The 24,680-nt window shown below is 40.0% G+C and overlaps 1 protein-coding gene and 1 long non-coding RNA gene across 2 annotated transcripts; both read left to right on the plus strand.

Moving 5' to 3' along the window:
* The first annotated feature begins 1,076 nt into the window (after positions 1 to 1,076).
* LOC122660166 lies at positions 1,077 to 2,296 on the plus strand. Its single transcript, XR_006332636.1, has 3 exons — positions 1,077 to 1,354; positions 1,732 to 1,797; positions 2,244 to 2,296. It is a non-coding gene; the product is annotated as an uncharacterized LOC122660166 (long non-coding RNA).
* A 15,531-nt stretch (positions 2,297 to 17,827) lies between these two features.
* LOC122659114 lies at positions 17,828 to 18,424 on the plus strand. The gene has a single exon (XM_043854263.1). It carries the CDS (start codon positions 17,828 to 17,830, stop codon positions 18,422 to 18,424), a length of 597 nt encoding a protein of 198 aa, XP_043710198.1.
* Positions 18,425 to 24,680: the final 6,256 nt, after the last annotated feature.

Consider the following 24,680-nt stretch of genomic DNA (forward strand, 5'->3'; position numbering starts at 1 on the left):
AGAACTATTATGTCTCTTTGGTATCAACTGGATTTCGGGTTGATCTATCTTTTGCAGGAATTGTACTTTGTTAGCTTCTCTTCATGGTATTCACATATTCTCTGTGCAGGCTATCAATTTGGAGAAATACTTGACAATAGGTATGAAGTTACTGCAGCCCATGGAAAAGGCGTTTTTTCGACAGTAGTTCGTGCAAAGGACCTCAAGGCTGGGAAGGGTGATCCTGAAAAGGCGGCTATAAAAATCATATGCAATAATGACACTATGTGAGTTGATGTTACTCTTTTTGCCCTCAGATTGCTCTAGTTCTAGCTAAATATTGATTTTAATGGGATAGTGCAAGTTACTGTTGACTGTGTTTCAATGCACCGGTACAAGGCAGGTTTAGAAGAGCTGATAATATTGAAGAAATTAGCTGGTGCAGATCCTGATAATAGACGCCGTTGTGTTCAATTTTTCTCTAGTTTCAAGTACTGAAATAGGAACTTGAAAACAATAGAAGATGGCTGAGATGGCTGATAGGAACTTCCAACAATAGAAGATGCAAAGCTGGCCTGCATCACATGGTCATCAATATCTTTAGCTTATTATTCTAGGTTATTGAATGGAAATACTATGTTATGATTCGTATGTTTATTGCTTGTGCTGATTTCAACATCTCTTGCTTTTTCTACCAGGTGGATTTACCAATCAGCATTTTGACCAGGATTTGAATTTTCATGCTACTGAAGAAGATCCTGTTACAAAGAAGGTAAGAAGTTACTTGTCTATGAAATCTGTAGTGATTATGTTTCAGTGACTGTTTCTATTGTTTTTCCTACTACTGCAACCACCCTCTCCCCCCCCCCCCCCCCAAATGGAAAAAAAGAAAAAAGGTGAAGCACCATTGCCCTCATTTTAATTAAGCCTTGTAAACTATGTCTGCATACTGTGAAGAGGCTGCTTCACAATATTTAGCAAAAAGACATTGGTTCCTTAATTACAAGCTCCCCTGGTGAGGATCCTAAGATGTTGGCGATTTCTAAGATCTTCTAGAAAAAATATTTGTCTTAGATCTAGAGAAGAGAATGACAGTATCTCAAGCATTGAGGCATTCATTCATCACAGGCAAGTGACCAAAGATGCTGATTTTATGATCCCAGAAATGCTGTTGAGCTAGATACATGTACATTATGATCTCAATTTATTTTTAGCTCTCTAATCATTGGGCATTTCTCTGTCTTTATCTCTCTGTGATTGCCTAAGAGGATTGACACAGTGTTATTGGCGTGGATGAAATGCGAAGAAGATGATGTTTGGTCTGAAGACCTTCCTACATGGCGGTTCTTTCAGTGGGATGGCTTCTGTTTCTATTGTAAGACAACTCACGAAAGGCGTTTACATCTCTTGTAATCATTCTTAATGATAGGCTTTGAGAAGATTTATCATATTTATCCCCCCTTGAAATTTTTGTTTGAAGTTTGAAAACAGTGTGCTGCAACCTTTTGCAGGCTTTAGTGCATTAGAAAATTCACACCAATGCTAGTTACTAAATTAAACTCAATGAGATTGTGAAAAGTGTTCCTATGGCTTTTGGAAAAGATAGACTTGACAGAATCTTTTCCTTTTAGATAGCTTCCATCTTACATTGGATTTCATCTTTCCAATATTTAGTGGATACTTGGATATTGCATTGATTTTCATTTATCCAAATCACTTGGGTCCTGGAGTCTAATTCTATTTTTCATTCAGGGTTTCATCCAGGGCTATGACGCAACCAATCAGTGCTTTACATGCTTAGAAGGCAACCAAAAGAAGGTACCCTGGTTTGTTTTTAAGGCAGCTTATTGTGAGACCCTTGAAACTACTTTGCATGCTCTTAACTATAAAATTGGGCTCCTGAACTGTCTTCAGAGTTGGAGGAATTAACCAGAAGAATTTTACAACCTGAAGTTGAATGGTCCATTTCTTCCTTGCCTATCTTAGCTCTCATTCCTGTTTGCATGTACATGTTCCTGCATTGTGTGCGTTCGTGTATGTGTAGAAATAGAGGTTCAATTTTTGTAATATGGAATATTTTAATTTTTATTGGTACACCCTCCTACAAGTAACAAAAAAAAAAAAAAAAAAGATTCTTAAGGTGAATAATCATAGTTTATATTCTGGTAGTGGCTAAATTATGATTAGAAACCTTTGTTCTGTTTGCCCTCATTATTTTTTGTGAAACTGCATTACATCTGATCTATTGTTTGGTGGTTCTGGAGGCTTTTGCACTGGCGATGAGAGGTTGCAGTGTTGCAGTTAATGTTCAAATTGGTTAGTAGTTGCATCCGATTTTAATTTTTTTTTCTTTAACCTGATCCATGAGTTTTAAGTTTTTCATGTTTTTCCTAATAGGAAACATAGGTTTAGAGTTATCTCTTCATTCTGGGGTGTATAACAATGCTTTTTGGTTTTTCTAGGACATAAGTGCTAAGTTCATGGAATTCCAGTAAGTTCTTCATCTCTAATCCTCTTACTCCATTTTGTCATGGTTCTGGTTGTTTCAGGTATTTTGTTTCATGCATATTTATAAGGAGATCATGTAAATGTTGTTACTTGTATGGTTGATTATTCTCAGGAAACCTTGGAGATTTTGCATATTTAGTTGCATGCATTCCTCATCTTGCCTCTAGCCTGCATTGCTGTTTTCAATGACAGCCTAGAGTGGTCAATGAGATGGCTGATGAGTTGACCAAGCAAGGCGTTTTACTTTTGAGATTCTGTTATGGGAATACCATTCTGTTATGAGGTGTGGGCTTTTACAGGGTGGCGGGGGTGTAGTTCTTTGTTGTTGTATATTATCTGTGCTCTTGCCTCCTTGGAGGCCTGTTATACCATATTATCTTTCTTTTTATAAAACTTATGTTAATTAAAAAAAATATATTGTTAGTGTTACCAATTAAAGTGTTCCATATGTTGCAGATATTCTTTTTTCCTTTCAAATCATATCCCTCATAGATATCTTCTGAACTTCTGACTCATGAGGAGGTTTGATTTATCTGTTGCTTGATATACTTTCAGAGCTTGTGTGGGTATCCCTTATTCATGTACACCATACTTTTGCAACATCAGGTTCTGATGGTGCTTTCAATTTTTGGGACAAGGACAGTAAACGGAGACTTAAGGTTTGGTTACCTTCTTTCTGTTTTATTCTTATCTAACCCCAATGGATGTTGTTGGTTTAATTTTTTTTTTTTTACCCGAACTTAACTGGGACCCGGGGCAGCCCCTAGAATTTTATTAATCAATCCAAAGAATCAAAGAATACAAGAGGGGGGGACATCCCGCCTTACCCCTTTCCCGATCATATAAACACTCAAGTACGCCCTCATTGAACCAACCCATACAAGCAAACAGTAGACCTGCTAGAACCTGAAAACTGGCAACCCAGCCTTGTCTTCCCTAATGATCCTTGCAAAGCTCCCCCCAGGCAAGCTGTCCTTGGTTTCATTGAATGGCAATTATTTTTATATAATATTTCACTACTAATTACCAGCCTGTTTGTGGAGGATAAGCAAATGCTTAATGAGAAGATGATGTAGAGAAGATTCACCAAAATCTGTGGAATATGGGTTGGAACCTAAGAAAAATGCTCACTTTGGATAATTCTCCTGGTGCATGGTCTGAAACCCAACCTTAAATTGAGATTAGGGCAGAATTTGCAAAGGCTCTAAAAGGACAGAATAAGCTATTTAGGAGACAAGAAACACTGACTACAGGAACTGGGTAGGCCACAGAAACAGCATATATGATTAGGAGATTAAAACAGAAATGAAGGAAATCGAAAGCTCATTAACAGAATGGGGGATATTTTGTTACTCAAAACTACAGAGCTGTTGAGCTTGAAACTTGGGTTGAGTAACCCTTTAGATCAAACCTATCAGTGGTTAAAACAGGACAGGTATCTCTGGCTAAAAATAGCAGGGTATGATCGGGGCTGATATAGGAACTAACAGAAACAGAGCAGGGGTGTGGAAAGCATAGTTGTCATGGCGTCCTGGCGCTGGAGAGGGCTGCATGGCGACCCTCTTTGATTTCTTCTTCCTGACTCTCTTTCCCTCTTCGATTTCTTCTTCCTGTCTTCGATTTCTTCTTCCCTCTTCGATTTCTTCTTTCCCTCTTCAATTTCTTTCGATTTCTTCTTCGATTTCTTCTTCCTGTCTTCTTTCCCTCTTCGATTTCTTCTTCCTGTCTTCTTTCCCTCTTCGATTTCTTTCGATTTCTTCTTTCCCTCTTCGATTTCTGAATTTTCTTCTTAAAACTTGAGAAACAATAGAGAAAAAATAAAACATGGCTTGAGTATACATCTATTAACACATTAAAAATAGAGAAAATAAAAAATAAAACATGGTCGACATGCTCGCCATGGCAACGCCATGGCGGGCGACATGTCGATATATCGACGTGACACCCCTCCACCGACTTGGATCGCCGTGACGCCGTGACAACTATGGTGGAAAGTGGTTACAGCAGGTGTTAAAGTAGTGTTAGAAGATCAGAATCAATAAAGAATGAGGGGGGCTTAATTATGATTAGAAATCTTTGTTCTGTTTGCCCTCATTATTTTTTGTGAAACTGCATTACATATGATCTATGGTTTGGTGGTTCTGGAGGCTTTTGCACTAGCGATGAGAGGTTGCAGTGTTGCAGTTAATGTTCGAATTGGTTAGTAGTCTTAACTTTTTCATGTTTTTCCTGATAGGAAACATAGGTTTAGTGTTGTCTCTTCATTTTGTGGTGTATAACAATGCTTTTTGGTTTTTCTAGGACATAGGTGCTCCATCAGGCTAAACCTCGATAAAAGTCCTAGTCCAATATAGAGAGGCCCACTATTATCTGTTGGCATATTCATTATTGGTAATTTTTGTTCAATTTCAATGCCTCGCTTCACTTTGTTTTATTGGGTTCATTTTATTTTCCTTATTTTAAATTTTTTTTTTTGTTTGAATTGCTATGCTTAGTTTATTCTCTGTATCCCTTCTTTCCTATATTTATAAAAGAAAGATAGTCGTTGAAGAGAAAAGGAATTTTTTCAATAATGATTAATAACTCTCATCTCTCTCTTTTTTCCCTCTAAACAGTTGTGTGTGTACAGGAGGGCATAATAACTCAGAAGTGACGTTTGGGCTTTTCATAGCGTATAAAGTGTCACTATGGACTCCCCAAGGAACAGGCCCATTGTTGTCTCCTGGGGTCTCCCTACCTACATCTTGCATCATAGCTAGTCTCTAGCTTCTGTTGTTGTTGGCCCTCGGGCTTGTACATTCCCTCTCCTTTCTTCGTATTAAATTTTTATTCATCCAAAAAAAAAGTGTCACTAATCCGTGCTGTGATGTACATGGTGGCACAATGCTTGGATGCAATGTGTGGTGTAGGGCTTGTAAAGGCCTGCCAAAAGTCTTAATATGTGCAGTATGGTGGTGGGGTGAACGAGATCGCCGATGGCTACAGAAATGGTGTGGGTTTGGCAGCAGAATTTATTGATACTTTCATCCTTGTCTACAATGTTTTCTCTGCTACTGATCCCAAGAGAAGTGTCAGAGACTCCCATGTCCCTGTAAGTTCACCTTGGTGGGTGGGACAACCAGGTTTTTTTATCGCCACCACAATTGAATTTCTTCCTTCCTCTTTTCTCTTCTTGATTTTTTAGTCGTTCCCTTGCAGTGCACATTCTAATATGCGCTATTTTGAAGTGAAGCTTGTAATCTAATCTGTCACACCCCGGCCCGGTTATTAAGGGCCAAGTGTGGCGGGATGTCTCTGACATCCAACCAATACCCAAGGATCACAAGTGCAGTACCCTATTCACAATCATTGCTCACAGATACAGTAATCAGAGGCAGCGGAAACAATTTAATTAATAGAGATAACATCATTAGTAAGAGAAGTCTAAATGATATTTCATTTATATAAATGATAAGGCTTGTGATACAACTACACAATTCTCAAAGGTAGCACAGAACAAAAGTATACAAAAAACTATTCTATAAATATATAAAGCATTTATAAAGCATAAAAGAGTGGGGAGGTAGCCTGGACTATCAGGCCAAGATCAGGAGGTTGCCCAATCATCACGTGCGCACGAAGTATCGTGCACTTCAAACTCCAGCGCCGCAAATCCAACATTAGAAGTAACTAAATCACCTGAAAAATAAGGATATCCACGGGTGAGCTCAATGAGCCCAGATAAGGGGGTACAAGCATATAAACACAAAAAATCCATGATGCGTGTGCTAAACTAAGATGTTCCTAAAGACGATACTAAGTCTCATGGGGTATAAGTACTACTACTAGTGGTAGATGCTAACCTCGGTCCCCGAACTAACCCTTGGTCACCCGAGCGAAACCATTCTACCACGGTGAGGACCCGCCGATTCGGAACTAACACATCGGACCCCGACAGACCCCCAAATGACCAACCCACCACTGTTTATTCCCACAGTGGAATTAGGGACCCGCTAACATGGGATAGAAGATGGCATCCGGAACTAACACATCGGTCTCTGCACGGGTTGTCCAACACCTTTCCCCCGTTGGTAAGGGGCGCAGATCTTGGGTAATGAATATCAACCTAGCATGCAGTCTAAATATGATGAGGCAAGCATGATCTCGAGTTATAATTTATCGAATTCCATCATCATAAATTCACATCATATAAATAATCAATGCAAATGCAATGCAAGATGTCTTTGTGCAGACCTATTTTATGCATCTAATGCATTAAATAAAAGCTAGAAAACTACATGCCGGTATAGAGGTAATGATGCGTAGCGCATGACATTCAAAGATAAAATTGAAATTAATGTGATAAACACACAGAAATTAAGGTCGAATCCCCTTACTGTAATTGTAGCTAGCCTAGGTGAATAAATTCCAATAGGCAAGAAACAGACAAGACGATCTAAATATGAGACAAGAATATTATAGATTAGTTATCGAAGGAATCTAGTCGCTTACCCACCAACAATCCAACAAACCGACTAGAAAATGAAAAGCATTACTAAACAACATACCAAACACCTACAATAGGTTCGGGATGGTCCAAGGTTAAGTCCCAAGGGGTATAGGTCATAAGGGCACAAAAATAGGAGAGCCGGATGCGAGACTTCCAGGGAGCGGTCACCCCCTGGCTGCAACAGATCCCGGGTAATGTCCGAATTTGGGGGTTTTACTTCAATTGGCCAGATCTTTGCATGTATGGCCCAAATTAGGAGTTTTAACATTAATTGAGGTGGGTCAATCTATTTTGGGTGTTCAATTTCATAAATAATTAGTTAATTTAGGAATTTCTTCAATAAAACCTAAATTAGCTAGGTTAGGGTTTACTATACAAGTAATAGCTTCAACATTGAAGGTTTGATTAGAGTTTAACACTCAATTTCAGGTCTGATTGGGCTGGAATTAGTTAGAACAGCCCAATCTCACAACAAAATCTAATTATTCAAGCTTAACTTTGAAGCTTTAATGGAGTTCCGCCATCTTAGGTGTATTTAGACTAAACATAAACTAAACTTAGAGGAGAAGGAGAAGGATACAGGAAGGGTTCTCGGGGCTTACCAAAAATTAGAGGCGAACAGTGCTTGGAAGCACTTCTAATGGAGATTCAAGTTCAGGTTCGGTTGTGGGAGGTAAGCCTTCAAGAGCAGCCCTTGTTCTCTCTTCTTCTCTTCTCTTTTCCAAGCTGGAACGAATTTTTCAGCTTCACTAACTCGTAATGTGTTTTGTAAATAGAATAAGAGAAGTTATATATATATATATAGGATACTTAACCACTAAGGGGCAGAATGGTCATTTGGTTATAAATTATTTCTAAAATTGATTCTTTTGTATTTATTACCTTATTCCAGCTACAGATCGACGTCATGTGACATCAGGGATGATCCGGATACGGGTAACTGTTCGGAACCACATTCCCCACTGGGGAACTGGGTCCTACGGGGTCAATTTTACTAAAATACCCTTCTAACCCTATTTGGTCGTACAAAACGTTATATAAATATATTTTAAATTATACTTACATTGAGTTTAATTAAGGGGAGGTCCTGCACTGTCCACAGCGCACTGCACATAGGTAGCTCAGTGCGGGTCCCACAAGGTAAAAATTACTATTCGCCCTAATACACTAATTAATTAAAAATACAACATATATACATATAAAATGGGATTCTTACTTGGGATTCGGCCTAAGACAGAGAGAGGCTTCGCGGCCATCAACCCAAGATGCAAGCTTATGTGTTGTCTTCCGCTAGACACCTCAGACTCATTTAAGGCCACGGTAGTTGGTTGATCGGAATGCCTTTACAGATAGGTCTGAATTTCTTAATCAAGACAGCCCACAAATTAAAGGCTAGCATGGGCAAAGTTGAACCAGAACTTGAAATCACACAGATTCCAAAAGTTCAAATTTATTATGAAATTTGACCGGGTTTCACATAATCTTTATGCATTTCTTTTTATGTGTGAAACTTGATAGGGTTTTAAGAACCGATTTGACTTGAAAATCCTTAGTTGGCCTGGCAAGATTTATGTAAAATTGCACGTGGTGATTATTGAGCTTACGCACATGAGTCGACGAAACTACATTGGCACGTATCTCGATGCCACCTCCTCTATATAAATATTTTCCATTGACCCTTTTTGGTTTGCATATGACCAATATAATGGAGTCTGTCCGTATAACAATGATTAACATCTTTTTAATCGATATAATGAAGAAGCTTAATTCTATTCATGTGGTAAGCTAGGTTGATTCTAACAATGTTTAGGCTGGAGGTCATGGGTAAGAGATTCCTTGACAATATTTGACATTTTAGAGAAACCAAGGGGGTAGATGGCTGCATCAACTGCATCATTCTTGGGTTTCCTTTTCCATATGTTTGCCTATTCTACTAGGTCTCAATAGCATCTCTATGTGAAATGTTATTTTCCAATGCTCTCTATAAGCTCTGAAGCATGATGTAATTGTTCAATTCTTTCTTTCTGATATTAATTTTGTGTTATAGTTCTCATTATGTATGTCTCATTCAACGGCAAGTTAAGTGTAAATTGTTCTATATTTTCTCAATTGATAGGTCGACACAACTACGTCTACAAGGGAGCAGTTATTGCTTGTGAAAATCTCCGAGCTTGAAGTCAGGTAGATCATATTGTGAATCAAGTAACTGGGTAGAACCTTCATATGTGCACATTATCTCTTTCTGTTGAACTTCGTGTTTGCTTGGCCAAATGGAACAAGAATCTAAATTACAAACAAGACATAAAAGTGAATCCGACATCCTTTCACAAAAGAAAAAGGAATCTCTCTTTCCTCTTATATATTTACTTTCCTTTTCCTTTGATGTAGGATGATTAATCTAACTGATGAGGTAGCTGAGGCAAAGTTGAAACGTCTGCAGGTAAGTGGTTGAGGAAGGTTGTAAAATCCGCAATAAATTTAAATTTTTGGAACTTGTGTGATTTCAAGTTCCAGTTCTGTGTCGATGCTTGCTTCAATGTTGTTAAGAGATATGTAACACGATAGGGGGAGTCCCCCTATCGTGGTTTCCTTTATTAGTTTATGTCTTAATTGTTAGTTTCCTAGTCTAAGTAAGTTTCTTGTTTTAGGCTTTAGGCTAAATTAGGTAAGAGTTATATTCCTTTTGTAAGTCTGATTTGGTTTAATATAAATATATGTTGGCTAGTACGGTAGAATACAGATTCTATCACACAACCCTTTTCTCCCATTGTTCTCTCTTCTTCTCCATCTCCTTCTCTCTTCTCTCTTCTCTTTTCTAGGCACTGGTTACAGGTTCTGGGATTCTTTACATAGTATCAAAGCAATAACCAGTTGCCGGTTTGAGAGTCGTTTTTTAGATTCGTTTGGTTTCAATGAAGATTCTTGTATGATGAAGCATGTGCCTATCGATTTGCTGCTGCATCGCTATTAGAGTGATCAAGTATTTCTACTGTTCCTGAACAAGGGTTTCGTATATTGAGACGATTGAAAATATACTACTATCGTTTGTAGACTGAAGGTTGTTCTGCTGCTAGGATCTGCTAAGTGTTTCTTCAATCTGATTCGATAGCAACACCACTAATCTTGTTGCTAAGTGTTTCAATATGTGCTATGGTTGAATTGATTTGCTGATCTTGAATCGATTTTGCTGCCATACTTTTGCAGCTTCGTGCTTGGATGGAGAATTTGTGGGTTACCGTCTAGGGGTTTTTGGAATCAAGCTTGCATCTGGAAAGGTATTGGTTCTCGATAGCGAGGCTGTCGGTTGTGGTTGAAGATAGTTATTTCCCTGCTTGCGTCTCTTGAAGGATAAAGATGTGGTTGCTTCTAAATCCCTTTTCGATTTGCTTCTGGTCTTGCTGGAATTGCGATTGAGATTGGTTGTTGTTTGCTTGGATTCTTGGTTCGATTTGACCTACCAGAGCCTTCTGAAGTGATATTGGTATGATCAATTCCCAGGTTCCGCCTCTGGTTCAAGCTGAAGATGGGTGACCACTGCTATTCTTCGATTTTCAGGTTTTCTATTACGAATGGGTTTCTTTCTTTGAGTTTGTTTTCTTGCCATTTGTTTGCTTTGGTGGTTGCGTGACTGTCAAGGAGAAGAAGATAGTCACGTTACCTTCTTGTCTCCTGTCCATATCTTTTTTTAAGTTAGTTTTCCTCTTTTGCCCCTCACCTCTTTACTTATCTCCTTATGTCCATATTTTACCATGCCTTCCAAGTATGTCCCCCATCTATAAATACTAATTCCTTCATTTGACGCTCCATTATTTGGTTAATTACAGCTATGAGATTCCTTTTTTTTTTCTTTCAACTTTGAGTTATTGACCATTTTGCCATTCCCCTATTTATCTACCCAAGAGCCACTTGAAAATTCTGGTTAATTACCAGATTGCCACTACTTCCTTGTATTTGTGTTTTACCTATCTTGGGTGGATCAATAGTTGGATTTTAAGATTGGGATTATATTGGGATTGATAGATTAATTACAAATTTGCCATTATCTTGCTTGGGTGGACCCCAGATCGCATTGGTTTGAGATTTTAGTTATTATCGTGAGGGGTGTTTCTTTTATTGGCGATTATATGTAGCTGCTCTTGATTGAAGATTAATTTATTGGGATCTTATTTGCTGGTGGTCTTGCTTATCAGATTTGTTGAGATGTTATTGGTCGTTCTCTGTTCACGTGTAATGCTACACGTAAGGGGGAGATTGAAGATGTCTACTATCTGTGAAGGTGTCTACTGCAAGCAATTTTATCTGAAACTTTTTTTTTTAGTTCGGGACTCAAGAGTGAGTCTAATTGTTGTTGGAGTGCCTTCCTCGAGATGGACTTTTGTGTAGCCATTGGAGCTGCATTTTTGTGGACTTTTGTGTAGCCACTGGAGCTGCACTTTTACGGGATTTTGTGTCACCATTGGAGTTGCACTTTTGTTTGTCTTTGTTGGAGCAGGTCACTACTTGCATTTTATTGCCTTCATTGGGAAGGACGTTTGGTGTAGCTGTTGAGTAATGCATTTTGTTGACTTCCTTGGGAAGAGCTTTTGGTGTTGGCGTGTTGCTGTTTTTGATTGGATTTGTTTGGACTGCTATTGTTGATGGATTTATTGATTGGAGTGCTGCTTTGAGCTCGCTGGCATCTATGGCTACATGTGTTCAAGCCTGGTGCTGCCTTTCATTTTTGATCTTGTTGGTCCAAGCTGGAGCTTTCTTCTGATATGTGTATACTCCAGCTTAAGGGGGAGTGTTAAGAGATATGTAACACGATAGGCGGAGTCCCCCTATCGTGGTTTCCTTTATTAGTTTATGTCTTAATTGTTAGTTTCCTAGTCTAAGTAAGTTTCTTGTTTTAGGTTTTAGGCTTAATTAGGTAAGAGTTATATTCCTTTTGTAATTCTGATTTGGTTTAATATAAATATATGTTGGCTAGTACGGTAGAATACAGATTCTATCGCACAACCCTTTTCTCCCATTGTTCTCTCTCCTTCTCCATCTCGTTCTCTCTTCTCTCTTCTCTTTTCTAGGCACTAGTTACAGGTTCTGGGATTCTTTACAAATGTTATGGGCTGCATCGGTCGAGGTACTAGACCAATCATCTGACACACCTATAGAGGATTCCGGGGAGTCTTCTTCTCAACCTGCCCTTCTAGAGTCAGAGAACCCTAGTGGAGTCCCGCATCTAAGCTACCTTTGTCAGATCTGCTACCTAGAGGGGATGCGGAACCTTTCCCTTAACTAACCCATTGTAAGTATGAACTTATCTGTGTATTTGTATGCCGATTGTATGACCAATTAGACTTATAGGGGTATTCTGGTCATTTATCCCTGTGGGACCCACATCCCCAGTGGAGAATCAAATTCCCAGCAATTACCCGTACCCAGTTTACCCATGATGTAATATGACATCATCCTATAGTTAGATTAAGGTATAAGTACAAAAATTCTGGTTAAAAATAATTTTTGAAATTATTTTTAAAACTGATTTTACATTAATAGACCAAACAGCCCTTAAATAATTTAACCACTATAAATAGAAATCAACTTCACTATTCATTAGTCTAAGAAGTTAGAAATCAGTTTTAGAAATATTTATGACTCAAATTACTGTCCTACCCTTTAGTGCTCAAGTGGTATATACATATAACTCCTTTCCTATTTCTACTTCACCATTCTTACCTAAACATAAGAAGAATCGAGAATTCAGTCTTAAGAGAGTTTGGGGAGAAAATAGAGAAAGAAAGAAAGGAAAGGAGAACCAGTCTTGGGAAGCATCGAAATTGGTCAAGGTTTGGAGCTGAAATTGAAGGCTGCACTTCCAATCCTTGCTGCTACATATCTAGGTAAGTCTTGATTCTTGCAGTCCCCTTCTCTTCTTACCTATTTCTTTCCTAATTTCCTCAAGATTGCAACCTATATGTTGCTGCCATTAAAGCTTGCTGAGTTAAGCTTATACCATAGGAAATTTCATCTACACAAACCTGAATTGAGTCAAATCTTATTCAATTATACCTGAATTTCTTGGCAGCTCCCCTGACTTCATCTAAATCTGGTTCTAGAGATCAGAATTGTGAACCCTAGCCCATTAATTTGGAGAATAAACAACCAAAATCCCTAGTTTATTAATTAAATTCGAAATTTAACAAATTGGAGAAATGACCCACCTTAATTATGATATGAAACCAGAAATTAGGACTGTACATGTTAAGATCTGCCCATTTAAAGTAAAACCCCCAATTCTACCCCTTGAACCGGACAACCGGTTCAACCAATTATGACCAAAATGCCCCTGATGCCTTTGATTGACCTCTGGCCATTCTCTAACCCCTAAACATTGGTGATTTTCTGCTGTTAGGGACTGATTCTAGTCTGTTCTTTGCGGGTTTTGTCTGTTTTGCTGGGCTATTTGGAGGGTAATCGTTTTGAACTTACCTACAAATACAGGTAAGGGAATTCTGACTTTAATTTTGGAGTGTTTATCATTTTAATTTGTTTTTGTTCTGATTGCCATGTCATACATCATCAAAATTATCCTGTTCATATAGTTTATTAGCTTTTATTTGCTGCATTAGAATCTACATATGATTTAGGTTGCATTGGCATCTTGCATTTACATTGATATCTACTTGTTACTAATGACTATTATTGAAAAAGTATTGTTCTATTAAATTCAGTTATACATACATGTGCTATCATGCATAGATTGCACTAGGCTAGGCTGTTTTATCATAACCCAGTACTACGCCCCTTACCAACAGGGGGTAAGGTGTTGGACAACCCGTGGTACAGCCGAAGGTTATGCTGGGGTACCATTCACTGTCCCATGTTAGCGTGTGTACTCCGCTGTGGGAATAAACAGTAGGGTTGGTCATTGAGGGTTTGTTGGGTTAGCTGCCTGGTGATATGCTTTCCTAGCGGGTCCTCACCGTGGTAGAATGGTTTCGCTCGGGTGACCGATGTCTGGAGCTGCCTGGTGTCATGCTTTCCGGTTGGTCATTGGGGGTCTGTTGGGTTAGCTGCCTTGTGTCATGCTTCCCTGGCAGGTTCTCTTCGATGTTAGCATCTACTACAGTAGTACTTATACCCCATGTGACCTAGTATCCATGTTAGGACATGCTACTTAGGACATTCATCATAATTGCTGCGATATGTTTTGCATGCATTCCCTTATTGGGCTCAGTTGAGAGCTCACCCCTCGTGATCACTCTATTTTTACAGATGAGGCTTCTATCGCTACTGTTGGTGTTCCTATGGGGACTCCTGCTGTTCAGGATTCTCCCTTTGATTGCGGAGCTGATACTTATATACTGGTGGAGCACGATGCTTCGTGCTCCTGTGACGACTGCTCGTTCTCCTTATCTCCCAGATTGATCAGGCTCTTTCCTTCCTTTTTATTATATCACTTTTGTAGTATCTACTGTATATAACCTTTTGAGCTAAAGTTACATCTTTTGTGAACCGACAATGTAACCAGCTGTACATAAATGTTCATATTATAATATAAACTGTTATTACTAGTTTCATTATTGTCTTACATCATATTAAATTGCTTCCGTTGCACTTTGATTCAATATATTATGAACAAAACTGCGAATAGAGAACTGCATTATGATCTTGGTTGGATGTCTGGGACATCCTGGCACACTTGGCCCTTATGAACCAGGCCGGGATGTGACATTTAAGTGGTATCAGAGCATACCCTGCTCTTATTCTATTCGCAGTCAAATTCATGATTGGCAACTCTTTGACTCATTGACCTGAAGGTGAGTTCAACTTAGGATTAATTAAAAACCTCAACTAAAAGCTACCAAGTAAAATGAAAATTGATTGTAGACTGTGATATAAAGATAAAACTTCTATTATATAGATCCGAGTTTATCCAAAATTTCAGCGCATAGGCTGATCTGGTTACATCAGGTTAATATAGGTTAAACTGAGGACCATAGTCCTTACAAAGCATGAAAGGAAATTACAAGTAAAGTTAAAACCTAGTCTAGACTAGTAAGACATAATAGTAGCATCGGACAGTCACTGTGGTGGTGGACCCTATCCCGAGAAGTGTGACCTCCACTCTGACAGCTGGGTCTCCACTGCACTCATCCTTCCACCCAACTCAGAAAAACCCTGTTGCATGGCCCTCTCCATGCTCTCTAACTTGTTGAACAGCTGTGCCAATGTAGTACCATCTCCAATGTACTCTGGAGCAGCAGAAGAAGAAGAGGCACCTGGATGCCCAAGTGATGCTGCAGGCTGAAGGCATTGGTGGATGAACAATAGACTGTGGCACTGGAACCTCGCCCTCATCCATGTCCTCCTCCACTGCAACATGATCCACCTTTGTGCAGTCTGAATGGCGTAACTGAGGAGAGAAAGGTGGCATAGCAATGTGCATCCTCAATAGACTCAGCCAGTTGCCCTGTGTTGAAGGAGAATTCCCTTCCCTTCACGTAGCTTGAGATGTAGAAGTCATTGCCCTCATGCCGGTAAGAAAAGTTGTTGTAGAACAACCGGATAGCCCTGGGGTAACAGTAACGCTCGGGCTGAATCATGGGCAGCCACCCAATTGCCTCAAATCTTTCCTGAACCTTGAAGGCCCGGAGATCATCGGGGACCACTCCTCGTTCAACCTCAAAGTTCCTTTCCATAAAGTACTCAATATATCTTATCTCTTCTTGAGCACTCCTGAAGAAGAGGGGCTCAAATTCTTCATCAAGGTTAACAGCCCCTCTCCCTCTTCCTCTGCCACCCCTACCACACCCTCGGGCTGCAGCCATTATAGATCAAGGCTGCATCAAAAGGTGAAAGAAAGAGCATATTAAGTAATAAGTCAGCATGTTTAAATATATATCAGTATGTACTTCGCTAAGCATGCTCATATATGAGACAGCAGCCCATATGTAATGTAAACATTGGCTGAAAATGTAGCATGAACATAGGTTAATTAAAGGAAAAATGGGTGATTAAGCCAAGAGTAATAAGGGCTGTATACCTATGTATGTATACATGTGGGCATGTTAAAAACATATCATAAGTCTAGCAACTAAAATAGTTAAGTTAGACTGAATAAATAAATAAGTTTAGACAAGAAGTGTCACAGGAGCATTTATACAAACACTTCACATGCACACATACACATAGGTATAGGGGAAGAAGTAATTATCATCAAATATTGATAGGAAGTAAAGCATTTAAGATTAATCACCATAAAAAGCATTCTTATAAGTTAATATGCCTAAAACCAGTAAAAAGAAACCAGAAATAGGTTAGGAAGGCTATTGAAGCATTTTCTCGAACACAAGCTGTGCACAGTGAATGCTTGAGTAGAAATCATGGTGAAAGCGAAGAGAGAGGGTGGAAGTGAGTAATGAGGAGGTACATTGCTCAAGGACAGCCAAAGAAGAAGAAAAATGTAGGGAAAAAGTTAGGAGAAGCAACTATGTTCAAGAACTAAGAAGATAGGTAGGGAAACCTAGCTAAAATTCAAAGAACAAGTAAAAAGAAGAAAAAAAAGAGAGATTTGATCACTTACCTTTAGTTGGGAGTGAGTAATCTTGAGCTTTAATCTTTATTTTAGCTTTAGAATGCCTTATAGGAAGCTTCTTGGAGGGTTTACACTTAAGAAAAAGGGACTAGAAGAAGTCTGGACAGAATAGAAGAACATAAATGGGTTGCAGGTTTTCACGGTTTTTAAAGGGAATTGGTCACTGCTGAGTGAACCGGATGACCGAGTCAACTCGGCAGTGAATCCGATTGGCCTTTTGCCTTGTGAATCCGATTCATCTTTTGCCTCTTAAAAATGATTTTAAAAATTATTATAAATACTTAATTAAATAAAGAATTTATCCTATAATATATTAAGGTAAAAAAAAAACTATAATTATATTTACATAATAAAAATAAATATATAAATATAATAATAATAAATTATTTAAAATATAAATAAAATAAAATAAATACATGAAAAATTATTTAAAATTATATAAAATTTTTAAAAATACTTTTATGTAATAAAAGAGTTGTATATTCATAAATTGGGTGTAAAAATCATACCTTTATGCTTTAAAATGTTGTGTTGTATGATTTTAAATATATCAAGTGCTATGATCATGCTTAAGTTAGTAAATGGCTATGAAGCGAATGTTTATTTATTGTTTATTATTTATTGATTCGTTATAATATAATATATTTTAACATGTAGCATGATTTGTGAGTTTTCTCTTTAGGAGTTCGATTTTTGGCTTAACATATAACACCAACTTGAGATGAGTTATGTGTTAAGGCCAATTGAGGAGTACAATTACAACCCCAAGAACATCGATGAACTCAATCGAGCGCTTGAGTTGCTTGTTAATGACCGGGTATACCTACGGTCTGTCTTATGGAATGACAGCAAATCCTTGTGGACCAGAGATTTTTACATCATTGATCGGAGGATGGATTACCTTCGGGCCCACATTTCTCGCATCGAATCTATCCTCCACAGATGGGCAGATATACTTCAAGTCCTTCCTTGAATTCTGTGGAGTACAATAAGGCTAATTTTGCCTTTATTGCTACTTTCTATATTCTGTGCATATATGTATATCAAACTGCTGCATGTGCTAATAGTTTGATGTTTATTCTCTTTCTCAGTTGATCATTATGGATCCTCGGCCTCCTATTACATATCAGAGGCATAACACCGGAGGGCGTGCATAGGCAGCCTCATCCTCCAATCCTACCCATAATGATCCTCCAGTTGGAGGTACACAAGCAAATCATCCTCCTCCCCCTGAAGTGCCTGCTCCCGACATAGCTAGCCTTATAAGGGCTATAATGGAAGGGCAACAACAGCAAATGCATCAGATGATTACCGATATGGGTAATCAATTCCAGGCAGCCATCAGAAGCATCCAAACTTCACAGGCAGCCCCTGCAACTCCTGCAGCCCCTGCTGTTCCTCCCCCTCCTGCTCCACAACAGGACACTGAAGGCCGCATGATGGAAAGGTTCCTCAAAATGCAGCCTTTAACTTTTGCTGGGACCAGCAAGGACAACCTGCTACCTGTTAAATGGGTGAAAGAGATGGAGAAAGCCTTCAAGTTTCTGGGATGCAATGACCAGCAGAAACTCATCTGTGCTAGATATAAGCTACAGTATGAAGCAGAGGCTTGGTGGGAAACCACAAAGCCTATTTTGCAAGCGGAACACGCTGTCCTAACCTGGGACATCTTTAAACAAGCTTTCTTTGGGAATTACTTCCCCACCAGTGTGAAGAAGAGGAAAGAGATTGAACTAGCTGAATTAGTTCAGGGGTCGAAGTCAGTGCTGGAGTACCAGCAGAAGTTTGAAGAGTTATTCTTCTTTGCTCCCCCTCACATGGGTACCGATGAAGCTAAAGCACAGAAGTTTGAAGATGGGTTGAGGCCATAGATTACTTCGATTATGGCCACCAGACTGACCCAGGGATACTCAGAGACCGTACAAACTGCAAAGAAGGTTGAGGATAAGCAGAGGGATGCTTATCAGGTTAGTCAGTCTTCAGGCAAAAGAGCAACACCATTCCCTGACAGAGGATTCAACAAGTATAGCAGGTTTTCTGGATCTAGTGCAGCATCATCCTTGCCACAGCGAAGTGAGTCTGAGACATCAGTAACCAGGCCGGTGTATGCCAATCCAAGCACCAAGGTGTCAGGTACTACTTCTATTGCTCCATCGAGTGTTGCTGAGTATAAATGTTTCACCTGTGGCCAGATGGGTCATACCTCTAGGACTTGCCACCACAAGAGGCCTATTCTTCCCCCTCGACAACCAGTCGGTAAACCTCAAGGACAAGTCTATTCCGTGACTGCAAGTGAGGCTGAGGCCAATCAGGCTGTAGTTACTGGTAACTTTCTATACTCAAACTTGATTGTAAATTTAATAACTACTGTCATGCATACATAATCATCAAGTCATGGCATATAGGTACCATCCTTATATGTGATCATCCAGCATATACATTGTTCGATACTGGAGTGACGCACTCCTTTGTGTCTCCGTCCTTTGCTAAGAGGATTGGTGTGTTACCTAAGAGTTTATCAGAAGGTTTTGCAATCAGTACACCTACCGGGTCAAGAATAGACTTTAATACTTTATATGAACCGTGTGCAGTGAGAATTGCTGGTAGAGTCATGAATGCACATCTGATTCTACTCGATATGACTGACTTTGATGTCATATTGGGTATGGACTGGTTGTCGGCTTATAAAGCTAATGTACTATATGCTGAACGGTAGATAGTATTCCAGCCAAGAGGAGAGAAAGGATTTATCTTCGTGGGTGACAAAAAGAAAAGGCCAAAGAAGATGGTGATTTCAGCTTTGGAAATGAAGAAACTATTGAACAAGGGATGCCAAGGATACCTTGTATCGGTTTTGGATACCAGGACACAGGTTAGGCCAATGACTGAGATCCCTATTGTTGAGGAGTTCCCTGATGTCTTTCTTGATGATTTGACAAGTCTGCCTCCACCAAGGGAGAATGAGTTTGTAATTGATCTTATACCTGGAGCAGCGTCAGTATCTAAAGCACCTTACAGAATAGCATCGACAGAATTAAAAGAATTACAGACTCAGCTTCAAGACTTACTGAAAACAGGCTTTATAAGACCGAGTATCTCACCTTAGGGTGCTCCAGTCTTGTTCGTGAAAAAGAAAGACGGCTCCATGCGGATGTGTATTGATTATAGAAAGCTGAACACGCTAACAATCAAGAATAACTATCCTCTGCCAAGGATTGATGATCTTTTTGATCAACTTCAGGGTACCCAAGTCTTTTCGAAGATTGATCTCAGATCAGGGTACCATCAGCTTCGAATTAAGGAAGCTGATGTTAGTAAGACTGCCTTCAGGACTCGATATGGGTACTATGAGTTCCTGGTTATCTCATTTAGGCTTACTAATGCCCCCGCAGCATTTATGGCTTTGATGAATAGAGTTTTTCATGATGTCCTAGACAAGTTTGTGATAGTCTTCATTGATGATATCTTAATCTACTCCAAGAATGAAGAGGAGCATGCCCAGCATTTGAGTTTTGTTCTGCAAAGGCTGAGAGAAGCAATTATATGCAAAATTCAGCAAATGTGAATTTTGGTTGCCTTAAGTTGGGTTTCTAGGCCATATTATTTCAGTCAGAGAGATTGAAGTGGACCCAGGGAAGGTTGAAGCTGTGGTAAAGTGGGAGAGCCCCAAAACAGTAACAGAAATTAGAAGTTTTCTGGGATTGGCTGGGTATTACAGAAGGTTCATTGAAAACTTCTCAAAGATAGCTATGCCCATGACACTGTTAGGTTTTAGAGGAGAAAGAGAAGAGAGGAGAAAAGCTCCAAGGGAGGCAAAGTTCAAACACGATTTGGTGTAATCTGTTATGTCTCTCAACTTGAGACAAACAACCTTATATTGAGAAGAATATCTAATTATACTCAGGCCCTTAGCCTAATACAAATAGCACATAAAATACATAAGTAAGTGTCTAAGTACAAATATACCCCTGAAACTAAGTACTCTTAACACTCCCCCTCAAGCTGGGTGGTATATGTCATACATACCTAGCTTGTCTAACATAAAACTGAAGTGATGAGAACTAAGTCCTTTGGTGAATATGTCTGCCACTTGTTCACTTGTCTTCACAAAAGGGGTACAAATAGTCTTAGACTCTATTTTCTCCTTGATGAAGTGCCTGTCAACCTCAACATGCTTTGTCCGGTCATGTTGGACCGATTATGTGCAATACTTATGGTCAGCTTGTTGTCACAAAGATAGACTCATAGGTTCTCTGCTGCCTCAAACCCCAATTCTTGGACAAATTTCTTCAACCACAAGATTTCACATACACCATGAGCTACATGGCCCTAAATTCTCGCTTCAAGATTGACCTAGCTACCACAGGTTGCTTCTTGCTTCTCCAGGTGACTAAGTTTCCCCCAACAAATGTACAGTATCAGGAGGTGGACCTTCTATCAGAAATAGACCCGGCCCAATCTGCATCTGTATATACTTCAATTCTCAAGTTACCATTCTAAGAAAAGAGAAGACCCTTTCCAAGACATGACTTCAAGTACCTGAGGATCCTGTAAACTGCATTAAGATGTCCCACCTTGGGTGCATGCATAAACTGACTCACCACTCCCACAGCATAGGTAATGTCAGGTCTGGTGAGGGAAAGGTAGATTAACTTGCTTATTAATCTCTGGTATTTTTCAGCATCCACAAGCGGTTCACCACAATCTTCCCCTAGTCTGTGATTCTGCTCAATGGGGGAGGAGACTGGTTTACATCCCAAGTAGCCTGTCTCTGTAAGGAGATCAAGAACAAACTTCCTTTGACAAACATTGATCCCTTGCTTGGATCTAGAAACCTCAATCCCCAGGAAATACTTCAATGGACCGAGGTCCTTGATCTCAAACTGTCGAGACAAATAAAGTTTAAGCTTTGAGATTTCGGCTTCACTATTTCCCATGACCACAATGTCATCAACATAAACAATGAGAGCCGTAATAGTGCTGTCCTTCCTTTGTATAAACAATGTGTGATCAGCTTGACTTTGAGTATATCCGTTTTGCAGGAGAGCTTGTCTAAATCTCTCAAACCAAGCCTTAGGAGACTGTTTGAGTCCATAAAGAGCCTTCCTAAGACGACACACTTTCCCACTGTCACCAGTATGCTTGAACCTAGGAGGAGGATGCATATACACTTCTTCTTCTAGGTCACCATGTAAGAATGCATTCTTCACATCCAGTTGGTACAAAGGCCAATCAAGATTTGCTGCCATTGAGAGAAGTACCCGGATGGAGTTGTGCTTGGCCACTGGAGCAAAGGTTTCCTGAAAGTCAATGCCATACACCTGTGTATAACCCTTAGCGACAAGTCTTGCCTTGTATCTCTCCACGGTACCATCAGACTTGAACTTGACTGTGAATACCCATCTGCACCCAACAGGGACTCTCCCTTTAGGGAGCTCAATAAGGTCCTAAGTATGATTCTTCTCAAGTGCCAACATCTCTGTGTTCATTGCTTCTCTCCATTTTGGATCTGCCATAGCCTCTGCTATATTCTTGGGAATAGATATGGAGGAGATAATCACAGAGAAGGCTATACCTGTAAGGGAAATAGAATCATAGGAAACAAACTTGGCAATGGGATTAGTACATGCCCGAGTTCCCTTACGGTGGGCAATAGGAAGGTCCAAGTCTGAGGATATAGGAGTAGAAGAAGGTATACCTGTCTCGATGGATGGAGACTCAGGATGAGGTGATGAAGACGGATTTTGGCAGGTCTTTATAGGCAGCCATGAAGCAGGATTTCTCCTTTCCTTCATATACACCAATAGCTCCCCCTTGTTCTCTGTTCCCCTGTACACAAGGATGCTCCCCCTCAACTACATTCTCTATTCAAGGCTCCCCCTCAACAGAACTTCTCTTTCCCTTGTCAATCTGAAAAGGTGAAATAGGAACAGGATAGGAGATAGCAAGTGAGACAGACTCGGGAACCTCTGCACCTGCAATACCACCACCAAGCGATAAACACTCCCCCTGAAGAGGTGACTGAAAAAAAGGTATGGTTTCAAAGAAACGGACATCTCTGGAGAGAAGCCACCGACGAGTGGGAGGATGATAGCATTTATATGCTTTAGAGGTGGAGGAATACCCGAGAAAGATGCAGTTCAGAGCCTTAGGATCCAATTTAGTGCGGGCAGATTTGCTAACATGTACATAACAAATACAACCAAACACCTTTGGAGGGAGAGAGAATGAAGAAGACCGTGAGGGTAGGACATCAAGAGGAACTTGAAATTGTAAGACACTAGACGACATGCGATTAATAAGAAAGACAAAGCAGCAGTAGAGCATCGATCAAAAAGTTTTGGGAACATGCATGGTAAACCAAAGGGACCTAGCCACTTCAAGAAGGTGGCGATTTTTTTCTTTCAGCCACCCCATTTTGTTGTGGGGTATCAACACAGGCCACCTGATGAATAATTCCATGGTCAGAAAAAAAGGTTTCCAAACCACTATACATATACTCCCCACCTTTGTCAGAACGAACAATTTGGATCCGGGTTTGAAATTGGGTATACACTAACTCATAGAAATTTGTAAATGCAACATGGACATCACTTTTATGTTTCAACAAGTACACCCAAGTAACCCGAGAATAATCATCAATAAAAGAGACAAAGTAGCGGATGCCACGCAAAAAGGTAACAGGGGAAGGCCCCCAAACATCAGTATGTATAAGATGAAAAGGTGAAGGAGATCTATTACCATTGGATGTATAAACTGTTTTACAACTTTTGGCAAATAGACAAGGTTCACAATGAAAAACATGAGAGACTGGAAAGGAAGTAAACAACTGAGGTAACTGTTTCCTCATAACAGAAAAAGAAGGGTGTCCCAACCGACGATGCCAAAGCAAAATTTCCTCTTGAGTACGTCCACCTTCTAGCCCACAAACATAGGATTGAGGTTGTACAACAGAGGAAGCACCAGTTTCCAAAACATATAAGCCATCAACTTCATGACCACTGCCAATCACCTTCCTCGTCACCAAATCCTGAAAAAGACAATGGGTAGGAAAGGTGGCAAAGCAGTTCAAAGATTTAGTCAATTGGCTAACGGAAAGAAGGTTAGTAGCAAAGTTGGGAACATGAAAAACAGACTTCAGGGGTAAGTAAGGTGTAACCTGGATATCTCCCTTACCAGAGATGGAAGAGAATGTACCATCAGCAATTTTTACCTTATCTTTCCCAGAACAAACAGAGTAGGAATTATACAGCTAGGACCTACCAGTCATATGATCCGTAGCGCCCGAGTCAATAACCTAAGGTGTGATGCCGGAGGAGGAAGAGGCCTGTAATGCAGTAGAAGTAGGAGCTGCAAGTGAACTATCCAGGTGAGCTACAACCCGGCGAAAGGCAGCAATGTCAACTGGGGAAAGAGAGGATGAATCAGCTTCAATGACCCCAACATGAGCCTTAGGCCCCTTCTTCCGCTGTCCCTTCAGTCCCCTAGTGGAACCAGGTGGGGGCTTCCCATGGAGATCCCAACAGAAGTCCTTCGTATGTCCAGTTTTACCACAATGGTCACATAAGAATCGGCTCTTCGTAGACCCCTTAGCAGCCCCCTTATCAGCTCCCTTAGTGGAGTCCTGAGGGACGGAAGAAACAAGAGCAGAGCGCTCAATAGTGGTGTTGATACTAGTCTCCATGGCACCCCTACGGGTTTCCTCACTCTGTAGATATCCACACACCTCCTCCAAAGGAGGGAAGACTAGTCGGCCAAGGATTTGTACCCTTAGAGGCTCAAATTCAGGATTCAGCCACCAAGAAGAAATAATACCCTCTCCTTCTCAAACAACCTGTGTACCTTGACTTCATCATCAGGACACAACTGAAGATCTCTATAGTGATCATACTCCACCCACAGGCCCACAACAAGACAATAGTAGTCAGAGATGCTTCTATCACCCTGGCATAGGCTAACAATCTGTTGGAGAAGTTGGTACACCTTTGTAGAGTCTCCAACACGATCAAAGATACGGGCTACACTGTTCCAAATATCTTTGCGCCCTTTACCCATAAACCTTCGTCCAATCTCAGGCTTCATTGAGAAAAGAAGCCAAGCCATCACCAATGAGTTCTCGTTGTCCCA

Source organism: Telopea speciosissima, chromosome 4 (genome assembly GCF_018873765.1).
Source record: "Telopea speciosissima isolate NSW1024214 ecotype Mountain lineage chromosome 4, Tspe_v1, whole genome shotgun sequence".
Lineage (NCBI taxonomy): Eukaryota > Viridiplantae > Streptophyta > Magnoliopsida > Proteales > Proteaceae > Telopea > Telopea speciosissima.

Bases quoted from the DNA above. Each gene is read 5' to 3' on its own strand.
- LOC122659114 (XM_043854263.1), top strand. From the start codon at position 17,828: ATGGAAGGGCAACAACAGCAAATGCATCAGATGATTACCGATATGGGT.